The sequence below is a fragment of the Pleurodeles waltl genome, chromosome 4_1 (genome assembly GCF_031143425.1).
Source record: "Pleurodeles waltl isolate 20211129_DDA chromosome 4_1, aPleWal1.hap1.20221129, whole genome shotgun sequence".
NCBI classification, from domain to species: Eukaryota; Metazoa; Chordata; class Amphibia; order Caudata; family Salamandridae; genus Pleurodeles; species Pleurodeles waltl.
This window is the reverse complement of record NC_090442.1, coordinates 215,064,280-215,089,587: the sequence shown is the minus strand read 5'-3', so window position 1 is coordinate 215,089,587 and position 25,308 is coordinate 215,064,280. Positions and strand designations below refer to the sequence as shown.

The following is a 25,308-nucleotide window of genomic DNA, read 5'->3' as shown; positions in this document are numbered from 1 at the left end:
TTTTATGGAATGGGGAGGCAAAAAAAAATATATATCAAAAAGGTTGATTTTTGTACTTTCGACTTTCGAACCGCAATTCCCTGTGCACACACTGCCCTTCTTAACCACTTCAGCATTACTGGCAGTAAACATTTATTAGTCCAAAACAAATGCAGAAAGATGAGCTCACATTGGTTTTTAAGGGGTGAACGTACTAGGCGTGCTCAGGTAGCAGCAGGTACAGATGCACATATTCATTGCTTTGTAAGAGTTTGGGATGTGGTGGTTATGGAAGAGCAGGTCAGGAGTGTACTGAGCCATCTGGGCTGAACTAGGCTTCATAATGTTAGCACGCACCACCTTACCTCCATGGCAGAAGGCATCATAATGCAAGGGCACTGTATTGTCATCCACTAATCCCTGCAAAATAGATTGATTGATCTGGCTCATGGAGGCCACCAAGGGGTTGAGAAGAGAAAGGTACAGTTTCCGGGGATAGATGCCAGAGGACAGGTAGCCTTGCAACCGTGCCAAACCTGTCAAATCATAAAGAGCCCCATGCAAGTGTGTTCCTGTCGCCATAGAAGAGACACCAACAACTGGCTTGGAGAAGGTTAGTTTGGATGTCAGGAGCTTCCTGGATGGCAGGCTGACCATGGTCAATGTCAATGAGCAATCCAAGTACCGAATCATAGAACTGGGTGCCACAACAGCAATTTCACATGACACCAAGGGTACACAACTGAGAAGCCGGATAACCAACGCAAGAGCCAGCCAGGCACTGAGTGCAGCGGAAAGGTGGTTGGAAATAGGGCATTGAGGGCCAGATGTAGAAAGCATTTTGCATGGTGCAAACTGCGAAAATCGCAGTTTGTGCCATGCAAAATGCCGAATGCGATGCTCATTCACAATTTGCGAGTCGGTACCGACTCACAAATTGTGAATGCGACTCGCAAATAGGAAGGGGTGTCCCCTTCCTATTTGCGACTCGCATCGCTATGCTAAATTGCTTTGTGACTGCGAATGCGGTCGCACAGCAATTTGCAGGTACCACCAGTGTCACACTGGTGGTAACCCATTCGCAAAAGGGAAGGGGTCCCCATGGGACCCCTTCCCCTTTTGTGAATGTTGGCAAAAAGGGTTTTTCAGAGCAGGCAGTGGTCCAATGGACCACTGCCTACTCTGAAAAACCGAAACCAAATGGTTTCGTAATTTTTTTTTATTTTGCAACTCATTTTCCTTTAAGGAAAACGGGCTGCAAAATAAAATAAAAAAACTGCTTTATTTAAAAAGCAGTCACAGACATGGAGGTCTGCTGTCTTCATCAGGCCACCATCCCTGTGAGTGCAGGGACTCGCTATGGGGTCGCAAAATGCGACCCACCTCATTAATATTAATGAGGTGGGTCTTTGCGACCCCATAGCGAGTCGCAGACGGTGTCTGAGACACCGTTCTGCATCCGAATTTGCGATTCGGATAATGTTACATCTGGCCCTGAGGTGAGGGATTATCACCCTGGGTGAAAGTTCCGTACTTCTTTTGAGAGGGGAATGCTGACAGTGACGAAAGTAAAAGGAATGATGACAACCGCCGGGCGAGGGCAAAAAGTAACCGCACATAATATATTGTGGTTCAGACCAACAGCAGCCTGAGACGAGGAGGAAGACGAGGACATGCCAGTGCTCAATGATCCTTTAACACCAGTGAGGGAAAACATGGGCGTGGACTCCCATGGCCCTTGCAACACCCAACTTGGGGCTCCCAGAGGAAGGCTTCCTCACACAGGCAAAACATCACTAGACACCTCAACACCAGGAGAGTCAATTGCCCCGCTGAGTGGGAAAAGTCACCTGTATGGACTGAGAAGACTAAGACCTAACCTGGTCCCCAGTCAGAGTCTCTGTGACTTTGTGTGTGCCTATGCTAGAGTGGCCTTTGCTATCCAATGTTGGATGGGATGTACTGAGCCACTTGGGTTCTACTGGGACCAATGATGTCAGTAGGCATTACCTTGGCTGGGCTTGGCCGAGGTGATAAACAAAAGGGAACGCACTGCTCATGGTCAGTTCTGACTCATACCCGAAGAGCATGACTGCTTTCCATGTGAGCTGTTGCTGCAGTGGTTTTCTCCTCTCTGGTTTGCCCCTTCTGCAGCGAGGCCCTATGACGGCTGATCAGGGGATTGTGCACTATCACTCACTTGGATCTCACAATGCAGGGAGTATAAGTGTGTCGAGCGAAGGAAAGAAAATAAGGGAAAAGGTTTGACTAAAACCTCAAGCCACTTTCCAAAATGTTGTAAAGGGAGCTAAAACATAATTATTGTTTGAAATGTGGTTATGTGAATGAACTTATTTGTGAACATTACCTAACCTTTTGTGTTAATATTTATATTGCACTGCCCATACCCTGTACAAGTCCTAAAGCGCTACCCTGGGATATCTGTTTGCATTATTTATATAGAACTTCATAACACTGATGAGGTCATGAAGAAGCTCAATTTTCATCAGGTTCTTAGACACCCTTCGGGGTGCATGGCTGAAAGGACGTGTTGAAGAAGTGTGTGAGTCAGTCCTTCCAATTCACACGGTGCCACCGTGTGTAACAAGATATCAGCTCCATTCACACAGTCACCTGTGAGAATCAGATATCGCATGTGGCAGGAAAGACGAGCTGAAAAACACAACACAGAGTGTTTTTCCAACTTGTTTTGGAGTCTCTGGGCAGCCTAAATCCATTTAAGAGTGTGAAAACAGCCCGGACATCAGCATCAGCCTTAGCAAACTTATTGTTTTCTTTTATTTTGGAAAGGGTTCAGTAGGGGAGGAGGCAGAGTGCCTCTGAGGTAGCTCTGGGCACCAGGTTCTGTCCCCTTCTCACACAGTGAATTTATTTTGTAAGTTGGCAGGGCTGCAGATAGCAGTCACCATCAATAAACATGAGTATTGGGGTGGGCAGTGTTGTAGGTAAAAATCTAGTTTGATTGGAGATGTCAAACCACTGGATGTACTAAATCATTGTGAAGTATGTTACAGAGTCTTCAAAGTAGATATAGAGGACCAACTCAATGCAGGCATTGTTAAACCACCAAGGATTATTTTATGGTGTAACCCAGGAGAAACAGAGGAGCTACAAAGAAGCAACAGGAGCACCTATTTGGGGACACTGTTAAAAAACATTTATGCATGGTGCTCACTCAAGATCAAGTGAGGAAAGGTCCAGGGAGGGGTAGGAGATAGAATGTGGTAGGAGCTGTATCCCAAACAGGGAAGATACCACAACAAGATACTTTTAATGTTCTGCTCTTTACCTGAATGCCTGGGCTGGAAGCAATGGCAGGAGAGGATTAAATAGCTGGAGAAAGGAGAAGAGCAGAGCAAAAAAGAAAGGGCTGGAAAGGGGAGTGGAATTCCCAGGCTATTCTGGAGGAAGGGCTCCATGTACTTTTCAAAGGGGATAGCGAGAGAGAGAGAGGGAAAGAAATTGATAGTAGGGAGAGGCGAGCAGAAAGGGAAAACTATCAAAAGAGACAGAATGAGACAGGAATGAACTAACGTACATATCCGTGCCCACGCTGTTGAGAGATCTAACATCCTCTGGAATTATGTAAATACTATAGAAACAATAAAATACACTGTGTGAAGACAGGGGAGTTAATTTCAGAACATGGGAAAACATTCAGACTTGGAGGATTCTGCCTAAGTTCTGACAGTCTATCTTTCTGTATTGTGTCTGAGACTGAACACAACAATTCAAGAGGTTTCAGAACTCAAATTTTATTTCTGTGTCTTCAAAATAAACTCTTGCAGGTTCAAAGTCTCTGGTGGAGGGCACCATGTCCACTTACATACATACAATAGAAATCATTGGCACCTGGAAAAATGTGTTACTGTTCTAACACTTTGTTGTCATGTTATTTTTTATTGGATTTGTATGCACTATCACCCTAGATGTTAACCTGGAGCTATCTTGGAGCTAAGCAGGAGAAATTCCAACTTTGCCTAGGACGGGGGGGATAATTGAAAAGACAGATCTTCAGCTTCTTGTGAAACTCAAGAAGAGAGGAGACTCTGATGTGTAGTAGGAGGTCATTTCATTCTTTAGCAGTGATGTAGGAGAAGGCCCAGCCTCTGGATCCGTTTCAGTAAAAGCTTTGGATGTGTGTGATTAGGAGTCCAGCTGAACAGAGGTGTCTGGAGGGTTTGTGGAAGGAGATGCAACTGTTTTGCAACAACAGGGCTGATGTTGTGTAGGGATGTATGACAGAACCACACATGCTATAACCACGCATGACTTAATGACACAACCATTACCATACATATGCCTTTATCGCGCAAATTATCACCACGCGCATACCTCTGTCACAAATGCCTTTACAACGAAAATGTAGGTATTTCGCAGGTAAGTATAAAGCTTTGATAGATATATCTTTATAGATCTCTTTCTCTCTCTCTCTATTTATTTATATATATATATATATATATATATATATATATATATATATAGATAAAGTTCAATGTATTGGCAGTCACCAGTAAGTAGCTATAGTTAGGTCCTAGTCCTAGTTTTCATAGAAAGAGCATTTATTGTTTTGCCAATAACTTTGGCACCGCTTGACAACTCTTCATGACATTTTAAAAACTAATACAACAGTCAGCTCAGCTGCTATCTTGAAAGTTTCTGGGTGATCAGTCAAGCAGAGGCCAAGGAAAAGGGGGGAAGGGGTACCAAAACATGTTTTCCCCATGCATTTTCCCATGGAGATTTTGAACAGGACTACATCTTGAACCACTGGAGGGAATTACACCAAATTTGTCTGAAAGCTAGCTCTTGGTCCAAAAAGGGTGCTTTTTGTGATTGTTTCTGTAAATCCATTCAGGAGTTTTAAAGATATTCAAGTTTTAAAAATATAATCCTCATTTTGATATCTGATTGGATGCCAACACTTCAATCAGCACGGGGAGGGTCCATGCAGCCCCCATATAGTTTTAAATGCTGTCACTGGGAGGTGGTGGTCCTCTGGACCTGGTGGAATCTGTGCAGCCCCCTCTCAGTGTTTTTATTATGTAGCCCCAAGGAGGTTGTCGTCCCAGGAGCCCAGTGGGGATGTGTGCGCCACCCCCATATATTTATTTCATGTTGCCCCTGGGAGGTGGTGGTTCTAGGGGTCTGAAAGGGGTTTGTGTGCCCCCCCCCCAACAATTTCTATTAAGTAGCCCAGGGGAGGTGGTGCTCCCTGGGGCCCAGGGGGCCTGTTTAGCCCCCCCCAATAAGATATATATATTTAATGTTCCTCCTTTTAAGCTCCAAACCCTTTGACCGTGTGTAGCATGGGGTTTGGAGCATAAAGGGGATTTCCCACAGGGCCTGGCTACAGGCCAAGTCCTGCGGCCAATTCCCTACGACCACCCAAACAGCATGACACACTGCCTAAAGTTATGTTAAAAAAAACTTAGAAATTCACTGAAAAAACTAAGGTTACAGGACGTTATACTTAGGAAATAGAATTAAAAAAACACAGAAATTCACTTAAAAAAACAAAGGTTACAGGGATGTTATAGTTAGGCTTTCATGGTGGACGTGTGAGTTATAGTTACCTTAGGGCACGAGTTATAGGTACTTGAAATAACTCGAAAAGCTGACTTTCTATGGTTTTGTACGTTTAAAATGTAAGCCTAACTATAACGTTCCTGTAACATTTGTTTCTTTAAGTGACTATATATATCTATGTATATATATATATATACAAACACACACATTTGTATTTGTTATGTATTTATTTATATGTATATTACCTTGGCAACTCTCCAGACTCAGCCACCCCTAAACCCCCAAAACACCCTTACCACCCAAATGCCTCTACCTACCATAAACCCTAAGAACACACTTACCAACCAACTACCCTTACCCACCCTAAACCCTAAAACTAGCCTTGCCACCCAAATACCCCTACCCACCCTGGACCCTAAAAGTAGCCTTGCCACCCAAATACCCTACCTGCCCTACATCCTAAAAATAATCTTGCCACCCAAACACCCTTACCCACACTAATTCCTACAATTACCATTGCCGCCAAAATACACCTACCCACTTAAACCCTAAAATTACCCTTGCCACACAAATACCCTTACCCACCCTAACATACAATTGTCACCCAAAAACCCTTATCCACCTTAAACCCTAAAAACTCCCTTACCACCCAAATACCCTCTTCCACCCTAAACCCTAAATACGTCCTTAAGCACACAGATACATACATGCATATATATATAAATATATATACTGGAAGATGCAGGATCACAAGAAAACAACAGCCAGCCAGGGCAAAAATCTGGATCCCAAAGGATACAAAGAGCCACAAGAAAATGTAATATCCAAGAAAGAAGTGACTCAAACAGATGATCTCATTAAAGAACAAAAATATATTTCTACTACAACGTTTCAGCTTCCGCCTTCCTCAGGTAGTACTACCATCTTGTACTACCTGAGGAAGGCGGAAGCTGAAACATTGTAGTGGAAATATATTTTTGTTCTTTAATGAGATCATCTGTTTGAGTCACTTCTTTCTTATATAAATATATATATATATATTTACCTGAGAAATACTTACATTTTTGTGGGAAAGGCGTGTGTGGTAATGGCATGTGGTGGTAATAGGTGTTTGATAAAGGTACTGCGGGGCAATGACTGCGTTGTTAATGCTGTTACCGGCTGTGTAGTGCCTCGAAAATATGAGTGAGGCGTTTGAACTGGCTGTGCTTTTGTAAAAGGAGCCAGTTGAACTCCCTGAGGTGTTGTGTGTTCTGCTTGAGACGTTGGGGGTAAATCTGGCTGCAGAGTGCTGGATATTCTGAAGTCTTCTGGAGAACTGCTTGCTGTTTCCTGCACAGACACTATTCCCCTTGCTGATGACTAGGGAGTGTGTGACAGTCTTTTGGATGTTTCTCTGGAGCCATTTGCAGATAATTATCAGGCTCTTCTGGGTGTGGAAGCCAGATGCTGTGAGTGTATCATGTCCAGTTTGTTGTCAGTGATGATCCCTAAGTTCCTTGTCTGGGTGCTGCAGGTGGGTGTCCATCCAAGTTTGGCTGGATACCATTTGGAGTCCCATGGTGAGCTGTTCTTGCCAAAAATACTACCTACTGTGTATTTAGCAGGCGGTGAACTTGTCCATGTGTTGGAGGTCTTGTCTAAGAAGAAGAGTATAACATTGGCATAGAAGAGGATGTTCATGTCCTGGGCAAGGATGACAGTGACTAGAGGGATCATGTAAGCACTGAAGAGTGTAGGGCTCGGGAACAAACCTTACCGCACTTCTCAGATGAGCTTGTTGGTTTTTGTTGAGTATGGGGGCCAGGCTGACAGCTGGCATTCTGCCTGTCAAGGAGGAGCAGATCCAGAAGAAGCATCGGTTTCAGATGAGGTGCGAGACCATGTCAAATGCTAAAGAGAAGTCCATGAGGATGAGGGCCTCTGTGTTTCCTCTGTCGAGAACAATGCACATGACATCTGCGGTGGCACTACGCTCTGTTTCTGTGAAGTGAGAAACAGACTGAGTGCTGTTTAAGAGTTGGTGTTTGCCGAGGGAGTCAGTGAGGTGCCTGTTGATGAGTTTCTCTCGGACTTTGGTTATGTACAGCAGCAGAGATATCAGTCTGTGGTTGGCAAGAGTGATAGGGTCCGTAGAGGATTTCTTAAGTAAGGGAGTGACTGTGAAATTTTTCCAGGCATCCAGGAATGTAGCTAAGGAGATTGGGGCATTGAGAAAGAGTGTGAGCACTTCACTGACTGGGTGAAGTTCCCTGATGAAGGCATGGTGGGGGCAGTGGTCAGACAGGGCTCCGGAGTTGATGGACTTCATGGTAGTGTTGGTTGCATATGTAGCCATGGTGAGCCAGGCAGTCAAGTTCCCTTTTTTGGCCCGGATGGAAAGTTTAGTAGCAAAGGCAATGGGTATGGTTGAGGGTAAAAGTTGCTGTATATGGAGGTGATCTTGTTGCAGAAGAAGTCAAGCAGTTGGTGGTCCAGTGGAGGGGTGACATTGGTGGCAGCTGCAGGAGCAGTAAAATCTCTGCTGGAGATGATGTTGATGTGGTTATGGAGCTCAGCATGCTTGGTGTTACAGATCTGTTGGTGGTAGCGTCTTAGCGCAGATTTTAAAGAGCATTTGTCAGTGGTGTCTTGACTCATTCTCCATTGGCACCGAAGTTTCTTGCAGTGACGCTTTGTCATCCTGAGTTTCTCTGCCTGCAAGCTGGCTTGCGTTTGGATTTTGAAGTTTTTTGTGTTTAAGGGAGGCCAGGGTGTTGGTGTAGGGGATGATCTAGCCGTTGAGGTTTTCATGGTTTCTGGCAGGTTGCTGGTAAGTTTGGGCTGGCGTTTTCAAGGAGTGGTGATCCAGACCTCCTGTGAGATGTGTTTCCAGTTCTAGGGGCACATGAAGAATGATAAGTTTGTGGTGGAAGGAGACCCAGATACTGAATCTAATTAGGGAATGGTCCTTCCAGGTGATCGGCAATGGCTTTTTGGCAGAGATGTTGCTGGTGGAGGTGAAAATTGGGTCCAGGAGGTATCCAGCAGCGTGAGTAAATTGAGCTATGTGCTGGTTGAGGCTGTCTAAAATAGCTGTGCAGTATGGCTCATCCAGTCTTCTAGGTGAAAGTCCAGGTCTCTGGGGATGATTAAAGTGTTGGAGTTAAGGGGGAGTTGGTGCACTGAAGTCTATGATGTAGATGGTCTAGTTGGTGCAAGGTCCTGCTGGTTTGCAAATGAGGGTTCTATTCATGGTGAAGTTGGCTGTGATGTGTAGCTTAAATCTTAGGCATTCCATGTGACAGGTGGGCATGTCCATGGAGGTGGTGCAGCTGACAGTGTCCTTAATACAACAGTCTCCGGACTTTCACTTGACAGAACTGCCTAATGATCTTGTATACGCAAGTGTGGCTGTAGCAATGACCGGCACCAAAGTTGGGTGCAGTCAGGTTTCAATGAGGGACAGCAGGTCCACGGAATAGTCGTGTATCAGGTCACAGATCTCTGTAGCATGTTTGGTGAGTGAACAGGTGTTTAGGAACATGCATGAGAGTGAAGTTATTTGTGTGTCATACCTTATCTGTGTGACTGTGAAGCAGTGGGATATTGGGAGAAGAATGAGACCTTGCTGGAGGTGCTGCTGTATTGTGTGCTGTAGCAAAAGTGTGGCAAGCAGCAGCTGGAGCCGAGGCATGGAGGTCAATGGCTGGGTAGCGGTGGATAGGAAGGAGCACAAGGGCTCCTAGAGCTGGGCACAGAAGAGCTCATCTTTGGCATACCTTCGCCATGACAGTGGCGCATCTCTGCTGATGCCACAATTAGGTAGGTCCTGAGAGGAGAGCTGGGGGATTGGGCAGGGATGGGAGGGGTGCAGGAAGCGGTACTCCAGCACCATTCGAATATACAGCACCACCAGAATAACCATATTGGCGTTCAGTTTTTGTTTTAGCTGAAGTAATCTGTGATGAAATAATTTTTCTGTAAGAAACATATTAAGAGAGACAACAGATTGGTAAACTCCTTGCTCGGTCTCCCAAGATTAGGAAGAACAATATTGCAATTTGTGAGATTTCTAATCCGGTCACTAAAGTTTGAACATCTAAAAATGATTAAATTGCAGCAATTTTCTTACATAATTATAAAGACCTCTATGAGAAAAGAGATTGTGTATGTCCTGTTAAGCTCAAACAATATTTAATTTCATTAGGATTAACTAACTTCACAGTGATTCGAAAAAAATACCTATTGGCAAAAATAACCATTACATAGGTAGATAAGTCTCTAAAAGATATGCAGAATGCAAACGTATCTGGAAATTAAGTTATCCCGACCTAAGTGTATGAAGAATTTGTTGCTGAACTGCTACAGTTTTTAACAGATTTGTTTAACCAAATTAGGACAGGAACTGATGTTCCCCACTGTTTTAAATAATCAATTGTAGTGAGTTTTGTTAAGAAAGATAAGCCACTGTTAAGAAAGATGATGTCAACTCTTATCAAACAATAATGCTCTTAAATGCTGACTATAAATTATTTACCAAAGTATTGGCAGCACGAATTACGCCAATCACTCAAGAAATTATTCATGAGGATCAGAATGGCTTTTTACCATCGAGATCAATGGCTGCTAACACATTACTTGGTTCAGGCTATTGATTTATTTTCCAATAATGAGTTAAAAGCAGTTATACTGATAATTGATGCTGAGAAGGCTTTTGATTTAATGAATTGGGAGGCTCTATTTTTATTTTGGCAAAAACTGAGTTTCCTGGCCAATGTGTAGGAATGTCTTAAAACACATCAAGATGCAGAAGCTAGAATAATGATAAACTCCAAAGAGATAGTCCCAGTTATAATTTAAAAAAGGTACCCATCATGGTTGCCCGGTGTCTCCAATTCCTTTTACTTTATTTATTAAACCTTTGGCAGGAAGGCTTTGTGAAAAGGCTTCAGTAGCTCCAGCACCAGAGGGGATGGCAAAAATACAACTTTTTGCAGACAATATTAACTTGAATTTAAAAGCTGAAAAAGCCAATATTCAAAGAGCGCTGGATGAAATCCAATAATTCACCTCAGTGGGGGCTATAACAGTAGCCGCTCAAAAACAGAGCTCTTATCATTTAATGCAGAAGCAATTGATCTACTTCAATGTTTTTATCAACAGTTTGTTCCCCACCATCTAGTTTGTTACCTGGGGACTTTTGTAACATCTAACATTGCAGATTGGTTTCATCTTAATTGTATGGTCATGTTAAAAAAAGTGAAACATTTGTTGAACAGCTGGACATTGTTTCCAATATCTATCATTGGTCGCATTTCTTTAATCAAAAAGTAAATTTTACCATTGTCCCTATTTCTTTTTTTAATGTTCCAATAAAAAACAATAGCTGTTATTTTAAAGACAGTGTGTCCCTTTTTAGGAAATTCATATGGAATTCTAAACATCCCAGGGTCAACTTCCAATTTTACAATTAAATAAGGGAGAGAACTCGCTCTTCTGCATCTGAAAGTTTATTATCATGGGTCTCTTTTAGACCACATAGTAAGGATCAGTTACGAAATGGAAGTTTTTGTTAATTTTTTATTTTTTTATTGATTTGATGTTGAAAGAATCTGAAATAAGTTTGCCAGCTTTTCTGAAAATTGCTAAGTGTTACATTCAATGGCGGCTCATATTGAGCTCTTTAATTCTTCAGATTTTGGAGTGTCCCTTAGTGTCTGGCATTTACACTCCTGAAGGACTGTAAATATATAGGTCTAGCTATCTCTAACTGTAGTATGTTAAAGTGGAATGCCTAGGGTTTTGTTTAGTTGGTGATTTCATTACTAGCTAAAGGAGGAAAACCTGGACAGAGATCATATTACAGTTCAGGGAAGAAACGTGGCCGCTTTCTTAGTTTTATGAAGATATTAGGTTGTCAACTAATTTTACAGAGATGATTGATGGGACCTATAAAGTAATGAAGCCATTAGTCAAGAACAAATTGGAACGGGTTGGGAACTGATGTAGGATCTAATGTCCCTATGATGAGCTACAGAGAAAACCTGTCCTTAGCATTGATTCCCGAATTTATAGATAACATTTATAGGAATCCCAACTGTAGGATAACACCAGGTGAATGCAAGATTATCTCAGATATGGGGTATAAATCTCTTAGGGTGGCTAACTTTAAAAGAATGTCATTCTTTTGAAGATGGCTTATGGACTATACTCCAAAAGATATCGACAAGATGCACACATCAAATTCAGAGCAGTATTTTAGGTGCAAAACGAATGCTCTATGGGGGAGGGGGAGGGGTCTTCATATGCTTTTTAGATACTCAGCACTTCATGGTTTCTGGGTGGAGACATTTCAAGAGCTAAGTAAAATTATCAGAACCTCAATTAGACCTAAGTGAACTTTAGTATTATTTGGGTATTCACACAATCTACTTACATTAGCAAACCATGTCCAATATTTTATTTGTATTGCCATGGCCGTTGCTTGGTCTTTGATATTACAACACTGAAAATCAAAAGATGCACCTGCTATGGGACATTGGCTTGTGAAGTTGAGTAGATTTAGATCATTTGCATATTCATATCCACGTTGGAATCAGAGTTTAAAAACTTTGTTTGCATTATGGAGGGCTTTCAATTGTTCAGAGTACAATGTACTTTGTTAACACTCTGGTAGGTAGATGGATATCCGGTCCACTAAAATCTAAATCCCATAGAATATAATGGGATTTAGATTTCAGTAGACGGGATATCCGCAACTTAACCTGTCTGCCGAGTTCTAAATCACGCCCTTAGTCCTAAATTTAACCAAGAAATTCTAGAGTCAATGTGGCGGCATGATAACTGTCAGCAACAGTATAAGAAAGTGCACTTGCAGCTTCAACATCTCAATCCAATTTAGCTGTCCTGAAAAACTGAGCATATTATTCATTGAATATTATTGAAATTTATTTGATGAAAGCCCTGATGAAGGGAGAATGTACTGATAGTGTTGCAGAACATGTTGATGTAAGCAGAAATCAGAATCTGGAAAATATTTGAAAAAGAAAGAAAGAACTCTTTTTACAAAAGAGCCTTTGAGACGATTACATTCGGACTTCGAAGCTTGTCTTTGTTCAGTTAATTTTGATAGAGCTCAAAGGCAGATCTATGAATTTCAAATTCTAGCGGTTCATCTTTTAAGAGTTTTCCTTCTTATTGTTTTGCTCTTAAATGTGGCAATCTTGCTAGGTATTAAAGGAAAGTCTGTAGTTTGTTAATTTTGTTCATACACAACAAAACTTAAAATGTACAAATATTTCAAAATATGTCAACTTTTAGGAAAGCACAAATGAAACACTTTCTTTTGTAATTCTGAAGTGTGATGGAAGCAAATATTTTAATAGGAGTAAAAGAAATCAAGACACATTACTCGGTGGTGCGCTGCATAGTTTTAGCAGGAAAAAACAAATGTCAGTGCATATTTAGTGGCCATTCCAATGGAAAGTGCACTGTCCGTAAATGGCAGTGTGCTACCACACCACACTTTAGTAATATATTTGTGACAACGTGCTCCAAGATGCACCACTGGCTATATACACACCCTTACCGCTATTGCTGAATGGGCGTGGCTCATTTGCTATACCTGTGCTTTGTGTGATGCTTGAATTTTTCACAGTCCCTATGACTTCAGTGACATAGCACTGATGGCAGCACCCCCTCTATGAAAATTGTTGCAGCACAACTCCAGTGTTTGCTTCTGTTAAGTGAACTAAATAATTCAACCTAATTACATTCACACAAACGCTACTAGCATAACCTAACAGATGTCAGATCCATTGGAATGTACATGAAGAAAACATTTTTTAAGTGCACCTAGAACAGTTTTCCTGTGCATGTGGACCTAAAAACCTGCAGTACATCCTACCACTTACCTTTTAGGGGCCATGATGCCGTGGGTGCCTTTTTCTATTCCTGTTTGCTGATCCCCATCACCATGATCACAGTAGAAGTTTATATCTCACTGGTTTCAGCAGTGACACACCCAATATTTCAACATGGATGTCATTTTATATGAAACTCATGAATCTGAAATTAGTTTGGGGACATCACGTTTCTAAACTTATCTTGTATCAGAATGAAAGGTGGGCGGTGAACTCCGCTCCACTGACAGAGTTCCAGAGTTTTTGCACTCCGCATTCCAAACGGAGCACAGAGTTCAGAAAAAAAACTCTGCCAGCCGGTGGCAGAGCGGAGTTCACTGGCGCACCAGTAGCGCCCCCTGGTCTGTACTGCATCGCCTCTTCCTCCGTACCATCCTCCCACTTGCTGCTGTTACCACCGCTCCCGCTCTGTAGGGCGTCGCACAGAGTAATCTTGAACTGACACCTCTACCCGATGAAGCCTCTCTCATCAGCTGGTCGAGTAGTTTCAGAGAAAAGGGAACCGGAGTCCTGGAGTTCTCCTTAGGCAGGTGAGCCCTCTGTGGTTGAGTGAGAGATGGATGCAGGGTATGCCGAGGTGTACGTGGAGGGATCTCCCCCACAGCGTTTGCTAGAACTTAAGGTGGGGTCCACCGAGGAAGATATTTGTCAACCTTCCTGAAACTAATTCATCGTTAAGTGTGTGTTTTGGTTCAGGCTGCTGTCAGTGAGATGTTAAAGGAAAGGCAGAAGGTTATAATTAACAAAGAAAAAGATTAAATAAAGAGAAAGAGTAAAGAAAATGCAAGACAATCTAAATGGGTTAGGCGAGAAAGTGAAGGGCAAAGGGTTCCAGGGCTAGGGCACTGGAGGGCCAGGTGAGACAGGTGGAGGGTAGAATTCGGGGGAGGGGAGGGAAGATCTGGGATAGACGTGGAGATGGCGGATGGTGGGCCATATGGCTTACTTAGTGAAACAAGCCCAATAAAGGGAGAAACATTTTCAGATGATCCCGGAAATGAAAATCAAGCCTAACATCCACCTACCCTTCAAAGGCAAACTCCGGTGCATGAAAATGTACTTATTGCCTGAACTTTCAGTGTCCGTTGACATTCAGAGTCAGTAAATTATTATTATTTGTTTTTAAATTAAACTTACCTTGAGGTCACCGCCGTCGCACCCAGGCACAGGCTCCCAGCCTGCCCTGCGGCAATCATTACACTACTCAGAGTAGCGTTATGATTGGCTGGAGCAACCTGGCTGGGCGCTCTAACTCAGACTTGAGCTTGGGCCTGCTCTCTCCAACTCGGCAACACAGTGCCGGGCTGGAGAGAGCACAGAATGCATGTGTGTTTGGCCAGCCAAACATACATGCACACTGAGGGGAGTGCTCTGTGCACTCCCCTCAGTGCTCGCCACCCCCATGGCCCGCCCATTTAAAAATAATGTATGATAATAAACACCATTTATTATGATCTTATTTTTAAAGGTTTGCAGTTGCTGCTGCTGGCGAGCCGCCCCTGCTCAGAGTAGCCTGCAGCTCTTGAGAAGGATTTCTGCAGCTTCCATTTGGCTTTTGCAGCTCGTTCTCCTGCTGCTTCCTTTATTTGGCTGTTTTCTAACGAGAACAAACACTGAAATGTGCTAAAAGAGTTCATGGGACAGTTGTAAAGGCTCCAGGGGCTGAAACTGTTATCACATATTCCCTGACACAAATACAGAGCAGGAGTGCCAATGACCCCGTCTCCTGGCAACAAAACTAAATAGAGGCATGCGCTTCAGTCTCAAAAAAATTAAAAGAGACACTTATTTGTCTGAATAATACCAAGACCAGGCAGCATTCTGCCGCACGTGGAACTCTGTGGAAATTCACAGAGTTTTCAGATAACTCAGTGGAATGCCACGGATTAGAACTCTGTGAGCTCCGCCCACCCCGAATCAGAAGCTAAAAACTGTTATTTCAATTTAGTCTGCCAACTAATAAACATTTATTTGGATTGGGTAGCAGTGAATAGAAAAACTTACCTATTAATTACTTTGCATTGATTCCTGAGGGACCAGGTACACCAGGAAGATTAATCAAGGTGAGAATTAACAGAAGGAGTGGCTTACTCTACCTTAATTAATTCACTAGGTAGCAAGATGTCCAGATCACTGCATTCTACAAGTCTTGTATGGTTACATTCACCCAACCACTATCATTTCCCTCAACTCCTTCCTCTACAATGTAGAGATATTTCGATTGAGCAAAATGCATATGCAGTACCATCAGTTGGCTCCAGTACCATCACAGTGATGCATAGCACCCCAGGCTAGCCTTCTGGTGCGGTGTATATACCCAGCTTTGGTCCTTGAGGGAAATCCATATCTCAGGCAGGCTCTCCAAGTGCATTAACTGTAAGCCTGTGCCACATCAAGGGACAAGTCACCTTTGCTTTCTAGGTTTGGGTGAGGTGTTGCGAGCTAGCCCACAGATTAGGCCGACAGCTACCAAATGGTGTGGGATTGACTCAGTCACCCACAAGCGGTGTACGCCTGTGCCACATCATGGGACAATAACCCTAGGTTCTGTGGGACAGGCATATGAGGGTCATAGAGACCAATTGCTCTCTCGTGTAAGTCATCAGTGAACATTTCTCTGCCTTCAAAGACTCAAAATGCACTATTATGGGTGGCAAACAATAGAGCAGGCTTCATTCTTCACTGCTCTCCCGCCACAGCTGAGGCCAACTAGAGTGATTTCCTAGTGCAGTTTACAAACAATTGCAGAAGAGTCTTCAGCAGATCACTACATCTAAGGAAGGAGATCCTGTTGTGGGTTCATTATAGATCCTTCCTTGGGCACAATTGTTTTAGTGTAGGCCTGTGCCCTTTTACCCAGACACACGCTCTATTTTCATTTATTCTTTTTAATTCATTTTAGCACAGTCTGCTTTTAGCTGGGATGTTTCATTTTCCCTAATCAGCTGTTATTCTATGAAAGCATTGTTATTGTTCTCAGTGTACAACATTTCACTGTGTAACTCTGTCCAAAGCTTTCCAAGGCAGTACATGATAATCTATCTAGTACTGCCACCAGTGTGCAGACAGCCCAACACTTAGACGCATGATCACGTCACGCCTGTTTCTCAGAACATAAACACGTTTTATTATTTTAAAAAAATCAAATGGGTCAAAGAAGGTTAGAGAGGTCATTCCAGCCAGGAGATCCATCCATGATGTATGCCATTTCACTGATACTTTGCTGACCTCAGCGCCTGCCTCAGCAACCAACCAAGGAGACGGCAGGCAGACCCCTGTTTCAGTTAATGGAGGTGGGTGTTCCTACCATGGACTAAGTACAGGCAGTTTTGGGCTATCACCGCTATGCTCTCGCTTAGAAACTAGGTGCTTGGGTAGGATTCCTATGCACATGTTTATTCCAATATGCTGGGGTTGTTCATTTTCTTTTTGTTTGTGGTGAAAATCCTGATTGTGCTGTGCCTCATCTTAGTAATAATGGCAACCCTTATATTTTATCGTAAATTGCAGTCTTTTCAATAAATGCATGGAAAACTGTCCTGCATCTCTTTTGCCAGCCTAGGTGTGTGTGTGTGAGACTTGTGCTAACAAGAGAAAGGGAAAAGATCTGCTGACCATGACTTCCATGAGGAGTCACAAAGTGTCATGCATCAGGCTACCACAAATCACCTTTGCTTTCTAGGTTTGGGTGAGAGTGCTGCTAGCTGGCTGACAGGGTTAGGCCGACAGCTATCAAATGGTGTGGGATTGACTAAGTCACCCACAAGCGGTGGTGCTGCTGCCCGAACCCGGTACAGGCTCAAAATATCATAAAAATGTTACTAGACCTGCAGGTCGAGTAACTTGAATAATCTACTTGACCATAGCTGTAATGTACTTGACTCGTAAACGGATCTCAAATTCTGTGATCCTAGGCAAACATTTTTGTTTACAGAGTCACCTATTTCTTCATTCTCACATACAAGTTTCAAATAGGTGAGCTCAGCATTTCAGCTGTACAAAAACCTCTTTTGTTTGATTAAATAGACTAACTTGCAACTTTACTGACAAAACTAATTGATGTATTAACAATATGAAAATTGGGTTTCAGAAAACATGCTTATTCTTTGCACATCACCAAGTGTTCTGATTTGTTTTCATCCTATTAAAATATGTAGTTCATCACACATCAATATAAACAATGGGCTTTCACAACTACTGAAATATATTTTGAAATGTTTGTATAGTTGACTTAGTTATTTAAATGTTGTGTGTTCGGAAAACCTGACACCCTACAATCTTTCTTTTCACACTTTTTCTACAGAAGGTCAGAGAGTCCTCCTTACAAAATCCTGGAACTCTGCACTCAGAAAGAAAATTAATTGTAAGACAAACTGACTTTTGAACTCTGTCTCTGAACACAGAACAAATGTGACAAAAACAAGATTTAAAGGCGTCTTTATTGCTCCTTCACTTTCAGACTGAACAGAACACATGTTCTGTTCAACCTGCCAGAAGGGGCGAGCAGGTCCTAAAATAGCTCGACCTGATAAAATACGACTTTCCATAGCGAGAGGGTGAGTAGATTTTGAGGCCTACAGTAGTCTCATCCCAAGGGTGCCACCAACGTTGGTAAGGCACTAATTCTATATTATTATAGGTCTTTGGAGTAGCTCTTTCTTACGCAAGCTAAAGGTACCCTAAGTACCATTATATGGCGACGTCCGTTGTCTTAGGGAAAATTTTCCTCATCTCAATAGGGAGAACCTACCTAGGCTGTAGGTTGTTCAAGTGTTAACCTTAAAAAGATTCCCCTGTTGGTGTTCCCAACTCTGATCCCTATCCTTTGATATGGCACAACCCATAAATATCCCAGAAAACCAGTCACGCAGTTTCTCTTAGCTAATTGACTAACTAATGGGGGAGGCCTAGGTCCAGTCCATCATTGAAGCTCATGAAGTATACAGAACAGAAATATTTTACTCACGGGTCACCTTTCCAGCAGTCAATGCATAATCAAATACACTTCATGCATACAGAATGGCAGTTGTACCCCAACAATACAGAGTGTATCAATATTTATAAATAAATACCTCTAACTTATGAAGAACACCATGATTGGTTTGATGGTGCCCTCCCGCATGTATTACAACCTGTTAGATTAGGTCCCTTAATTAATGATGGAAAGGCATGGCCAACATTGGCCACTTTTACGCCATATCCCAATGTACAAGCTATGCAAGCAGCTGAAATACACTCATTATACAATGAGCTAATAGCAATTTCTGACACTTAATACAATTTGTAATGCAGATGTCAAACACCACCCCAGCAAGGCAGCGTGGGCTGCTCCAGCTATTAATTAATTGGTCATGACAGGGATAAAGCTCACAAATTGGTGCTTATTCTTTTGACATGAAGATTGGTGTTTACTTTTCTTTCCTGCAAAGTATATAGACTTTGTAAAGTGAATTATGTAGGAAACGTGCTAGTGTGAACGGAAAGAGTGTAGAATGTTGTTTTTGTCTAATACACATTAACATTTAAATACCTATAAATTAACTGAACAAACATTTTAAAATAAAGAAACAGGAAAGCACAAATAATGCATTTTTTTGTAATTTGGCACAGTTCTGCTTACTGAACTTACGCACATTGTGCATTTAACCAAGGTTTTAACAAGATCAAAACAAATCAAGACACTACTTGGTGATGCGCAAATGACAAATATTTGCTGTAACCCAATTCTCTCACTTTATCATTTTTGAGGTATATTGTTTTGTAAGTATAACTAGAGGTCCGTGCAAATTTAGTGGTCATTTCAATCAAAAATGTGTTGTCGGTAAATGGCAATGTGCAACCACACCATGCTTTACCAATATATTTATGTTAATGTGCTTCTAAACGTAGCACCAGATACATTCTACACCTTTACCACTCTCCTTCAGAATGGGTGTGACTCATTTATGGTACTTGTTCTTTATGTGATGCTTTCATTTTTCAGAACCCCTATGTGTTCAGTGAAGTAACAGTGATGCAGCACCCCCATCCTGAAAATTGTTCCAAAACCATTGCTAACTTTCTCCTCCTAGACTCAGGCCCAAGCACCAAATACAGAGCCTAGGAAATTCATAAAGAAATGTAAACTTATTTTCTGATTAGAACCGTAGGCCACAGTCATGTAAAGAGAACTGGCTGTAGTTCAGCTAGGGCAGTGCCATTTACGTACTTGGTGCACCCCGTGGTTAAAGTGCATAAAGAAAACAATAAGACTGTGATCCTGAGTACAATGGGGAAGTGGCCAACGAGTGTGCAGAAAAGCTCAGAGACGTGGCTAAAAAAAAAAAAAAACATTCAGTAAATGTTTTGTTAGCCTCTGATCTACAGGCAACTGCATACAAAATATAATACTCATTAAACATGAATGCAACCTAAATGTATCTACGAGGAAATGCATTTGTCTGGTAGGACAGTTTGGTTGGCTAATGAGATAATTTCAGATATCGGTGGATGTACCTGGATGATCAATGATTTTAGTCCTGGTCGGTGCCCTGGTTAAATAGTGAGATGTAGTTATAGTGCTCATAAGTCCAAGCCTGTATCAGAAACCAAAGTGAACTAAGTAAGCCATTAGTCTAAAATATGTATTGCACACAGTATAATATAGGTTGCACACACGTTGTGCAAAAATATTTAATTTAAATGTTTATAGTGCTTTCAAAAATTAAGTTTTCAGTAATTTGGTGATTGTACCTAGAGCAAACTTGTTATCAGAGTTCCTTTAAAAGGACAAAATCCTGATTCTATCAATCAATTAAAACCTATACTGGCTTCCAAGCAGCGTTTAGATATGACATTTGACCAACTGCACATATTTACATTTCTTTGAGGTATCAGGCATCCTAGAGTTGGATTGTTTCTTATTTAGCTGCCTCTTGTTTCCCTCAAGTCATGTTAAAGGAGACATTTCTTCTCACCTTTCAACCTGTAGCAACTCAATCAGTCAGGAACAGTTATTTTTAAAATTAAAAGTATGAGAACTGTTTTGATCATATTGATAAAACTTGGGAACATCATTCCCCTGTACACATACCCACTTCGCCCTCTTGGTGTTGCCATATCAGTTCAGCATTGTGCAACTCTACTGTAACACATGGAGCAGTGTGTGTGCCACTCAGCACCGTGATAGTGTGCAAACATTCAAAGAACCCAAACCTCTCTCTAGATTGTTTTAAAGATGCAAAACATGCAGAGGGAAATTCCTCCATTAGAGTTAAGTGCCAATAACCATGATTTTACAACATAAAAGAGCAACAACTAATAAGGACTTCTCCTTCCCTGTGTTGAGACACCTTTTCCAAGAACGTAAATGCAATGCTGAAATGCTCTCATATTGGGGAATTGTTCATATTACAAAAATTACTTTGGGCCAATAGCATCCAAAAACTCAGAAAACTGGAATCTAAACATATAATTTTTTTGGAGACCAAATCTCTGGGGGTTTAAATGTAGGAGAAGAGATGAGCATTCACTTTGACTGAAATGAGCAGTCAACATATAAGAGAATTTTGAGTAATAATTGGCTCTTCATATTTGAGCACTGTGATGAATCTAGACAACCTATATGGAAATGGACAGAAGTCAAATAATTGATCTATTAAAGAATAAAGAAGACATCCGTGTTTACTTAAACTATGATGAGTGGATATTCTATTTTTGGAGTAACTACTGACTCCCCAAAGTCTAACACTGAGGAATCTAGTGCAACCTGGATGGAAATTTAAAGTCAATATTTTGGCCCACAATATTTTTGTAGTCTATATTCTTGTACTTTACATTCCAAGTGTCTAAAGCAATATTTTGGTTCTTTATATTTTTCGCCTATCTTTATGTGGTTCGAAATTTTGAAGTTGAGATTCTGTCATACAGCCTTCATTTACTGAGTTGAAGATAGTTCTTGCCACATTGGGTATTATTGCAGAGCATTTGGGTGAAAAGATTTTAGTACGCAAGCGAAGCCTCACACAGATCCACCAAGGCTCATGTCATTTCCCTCTATATATTTCTTCACAAATGGAGTTAAATTAAAAAAAAAAAATCTTCCACATTTGCAACTGGAACGATGTTTGTGATGTTTTATTTTCGAAACAGCTTAAAAAGTGAGGTTTTGAAAGTATCCTAAATGAAGAAAAAAACATTTGAACAAGAAATAAGCCCTGGCAAAGCCATTAGATTTTTCCTATGAGATCTACTGTCTTCGCCAATGCCTTTTGTTCATCATGTACAGCGTCCGAATTGTGGCTTCAGTACAACATAATCAAAAGGAAAAAAGTAAGATGACGCAGCAGTGGTGGCCGCATTACTTTTTTACGCATGCAAATGCATCATGACACATGCATGTGATGTGAGTGACATTTTAATTTATTTACCAACTTGAGATGAATTGGTAAGTTAAGAAATATAAATTTGAGAAAGTGAAAAGTGCTTATGCAGGAGTAATTTTGATGCTAGCCCTCCACAAAAAAATTATATTTAAAACAATAGGAACGAAGCAAGGGGCTCAGAGTGGCTGGTCGGGGTAGCAGGTGTTAGTGGTGTAAAAAAAAGAAGCACACAAGTGAGGGAGGGGGGACAGAAGCACATGAGTGGGTGAGAGCAACACAGAGCATGAGGGTGAGAGATGTACAAAAACTAAAGTGAGAAACACAGAGCATGGGACGACAAAGAAGCACACATCTGGAAAATCCATGTACTCATGTGGAGTGCTCAAGCAAAAATGTAGGTTCTTAAAAGCGAGCAGTCAAAGAACAGAAGTAAAGAGGCTATGCTCCAAGGAAGGGATAAACACAAGATTGACAAGGCAAGCCACTGAATAAGAAGGAAGCAAATGAGAGTGACAATAAAGCCAGCCAATGGCCAAACTTTAAACCTACTTTTAAAGTCCTCGGTACGTTGACAATATGTCTTTTGTAAGGCTCAACCTAAAAGGCAGTATAATTTGTGGAATGCAGTGGGCTATGGGAAGACTGTAAGGATTCAGTGGCTGCTTGCAGTTGATCTGCCTCACATGGTCACAGATCCTATGGCAGACAGCCATGCACGAGCCTCATATTTGACCCTTTATGGCGCCTATTCTTACCTCCACTTTCTCCACCACTTGCTTTCCAAAGGAGCAGACTTTTGTTGAACAGGTGATGATCATGTTCTCCGGACTCTCATACTGACTAGAAACTCCATAGAAAGATCTGCCCTCCTCTTGGATGTTAGTGTTCAAATCCGCCTAAAAAAAAATAGGGTATTCATTACTATCTTTCCTTACATAAAAGTGGAAAGCTGTGTCTTTTTTTAAATCAAAAGTGCTCGTCGTGAGAGATCCCCCATTCCTGACCCTCTAAAGTCTAAACATACTTGCAGAGGGTCAGACTCCTTTGATGTGTCTGCTTTTTGTGTTATAAGTTTCTAGCATGTTTAGAAATTAATTTTAGCGGGAAATACATGGGGCCAAAGATAAAACTGGTGGGGTCACGAATAAAGGCAAATATTGCGTGTGTTGTGTACATACAGGGCCTCATTCTGACTTTGGCGGGTGGCAGAGGCCGCCCGCCAAAGTACCGCCGTAAGAATACCGCTGCGCGGTCAAAAGACCGCCGCTGTAATTCTGAGTTTCCCGCTGGGCTGGCGGGCGACCGCCAGAAGGCCGCCCGCCAGCCCAGCGGGAAACACCCTTCCATGAGGATGCCGGCTCCGAATGGAGCCGGCGGAGTGGAAGGGGTGCGACGGGTGAAGTTGCACCCGTCGCGATTTTCAGTGTCTGCATGGCAGACACTGAAAATCTTTGTGGGGCCCTGTTACGGGGGCCCCTGCAGTGCCCATGCCATTGGCATGGGCACTTCAGGGGCCCCCAGGGGCCCCACGACACCCCATACCGCCATTCTGTTCCTGGCGGCCAAAACCGCCAGGAACAGGATGGCGGTATGGGGGTCGGAATCCCCATGGCGGCGCCCAGGGCAGCGGGAAACCGGCGGTACACCGCCGGTTTTCTGTTTCTGACCGCGGCTGTACCGCCGCGGTCAGAATGCCCATGGGAGCACCGCCAGCCTGTTGGCGGTGCTCCCGCGGTCGTTGGCCCTGGCGGATTTTACCGCCAGGGTCAGAATGACCCCCACAGTGCCTTAAATGGGCAGGTGCCGTCGGGCACAGCGTTCTGCCACTTCTTTTTGGAAGGGAGCGTGCCAATATTTCTCAGCAGCAAACTGATACTCTGTGACATGATTACCTGCTCTTCTATATTTCCATTTAAACACTGTGCAACTTTGATAACATCAGTTTTGCATCTATACTTTATAAAACCAAAGTTGTGGTTAGTAAAGAATAAATCATTTTGTTTAGCCTTTTGTAATTATATGATGTTTGTTTTCTGCTATTATTTTTTTCAAGTATATATAACAATAACACCTGCCGAAATGTACTTTGCTTGAAATATATTCTCACCACAGTAAGGTCTGAGCGCCGGAGAAAAAAGGTATCGATTAATGTGTACAGGTCATTGTGCCAACTGGTGCAAGCTCCATTACGTCATCACGTTGCTTGAATGCCTAATGGCAGAGTCAGCACAAGTCTAACTAGGGGCAGCGTTCTTGGGTGAATGCCTCAAGAATGATGAGAAATTACAGTGTGCTGTGGGATTGGAAAGGATAACCCTTCAGAACATCAAAAAATATGTAAATAGTTTGGATGGTATGGCATGATGACAGACAATAATCAAGAATCAGGGTCTCTCTTTCTCCTGCTGGCAATAACAACAAAATGTCAACCAGATAACTCGTATATCTGAAACAACATAAACTACTCCACATGAACTAAATAAATCTACACATCAAAATCAATAGTGTCTTCATCAATACAATTAAAAACATATACATACACAGATAACTAATCAAATAGACCCAGCCAAAGAGGCAGAAATCCAGCCCAACAAAACTAGAGCGTAAAAAAGACTACACTGCTACCCCTGACTAACCAATATATACCTTTAAGTGATATGCATAGATTTAATGCCTTACAATCCTCTGAACAATCTAATATTATGTTGATTTGTATAGTGTACTAATCACCTGAGTGAATATCTAGGTACTTGGGCAGGTGTGTACGTGGGGGTGTTCCCAAAGTGCTTATATGAAGAGCCAGGTATTCAGCTTCTTGCGGAACTCAAGAAGTGACGAGAAACAATCACACCCTCAAACCAATCACACAGCTGCGAACCACATTCCCATCAATCCTTGATAAATACCAGAGAGAATATGTTGCCCAATCCCTCAATACCATTTACAATACCAAATGCCTCCTGGCATGCCACTATTCAGTCCCACTAAGAGCATGAAAAAAACATACCTACAGAATATCAATCACAGAATCCCCTCAAATTAGCTCGCTTACTAGACCTGATACATAACCCTGCAGTAAAAATATTAACTCTGCTGTTCCATTTACAGATGAAAACCCTCCTAGATTTACAAACAGTTCATGCAACGCGGGGCAAAAAACAAAGTTGCTGCGCTGCATGAACGGAGAGATCAGAACTGCAGTACATCTACAAAGAAATGGTGTAGTTCTGCTTTCTCTATGTGCTGGTGCACATTGTACAGCCTTGAGCAAATTGTAGGCATCCTTGTTCTATAGTGCAACGGTGTCTGCATTGTGTTCAGTACTGTTTTTCTGCACAAAAACGACCAATCCATTGAGGCTATTTCCTCAATGTATGTGTGCTGCAGAGAGCAGCATACATGCAAAGAGGGAAAAAAAACAAGGAGAAATAAAAATATTTCTCTTCGTTATGCCAGCCTCAAGGAGGCACAGGGTTTTGGTGTAAATCCATGGTAACAAGACTTTGTAGATA

The 25,308-nt window shown here is 42.1% G+C and overlaps 1 protein-coding gene across 1 annotated transcript in view; it reads right to left on the bottom strand.

The window, feature by feature from the left end:
• TEAD4 (TEA domain transcription factor 4) overlaps window positions 1-25,308 on the bottom strand; it is a 421,536-nt gene that overhangs the window by 31,563 nt on the left and 364,665 nt on the right. Inside the window, exon 9 of the mRNA XM_069227506.1 lies at window positions 22,552-22,692. Coding sequence (XP_069083607.1) covers window positions 22,552-22,692 — 141 coding nt within the window. The remainder of the gene's footprint in view (window positions 1-22,551; window positions 22,693-25,308) is intronic.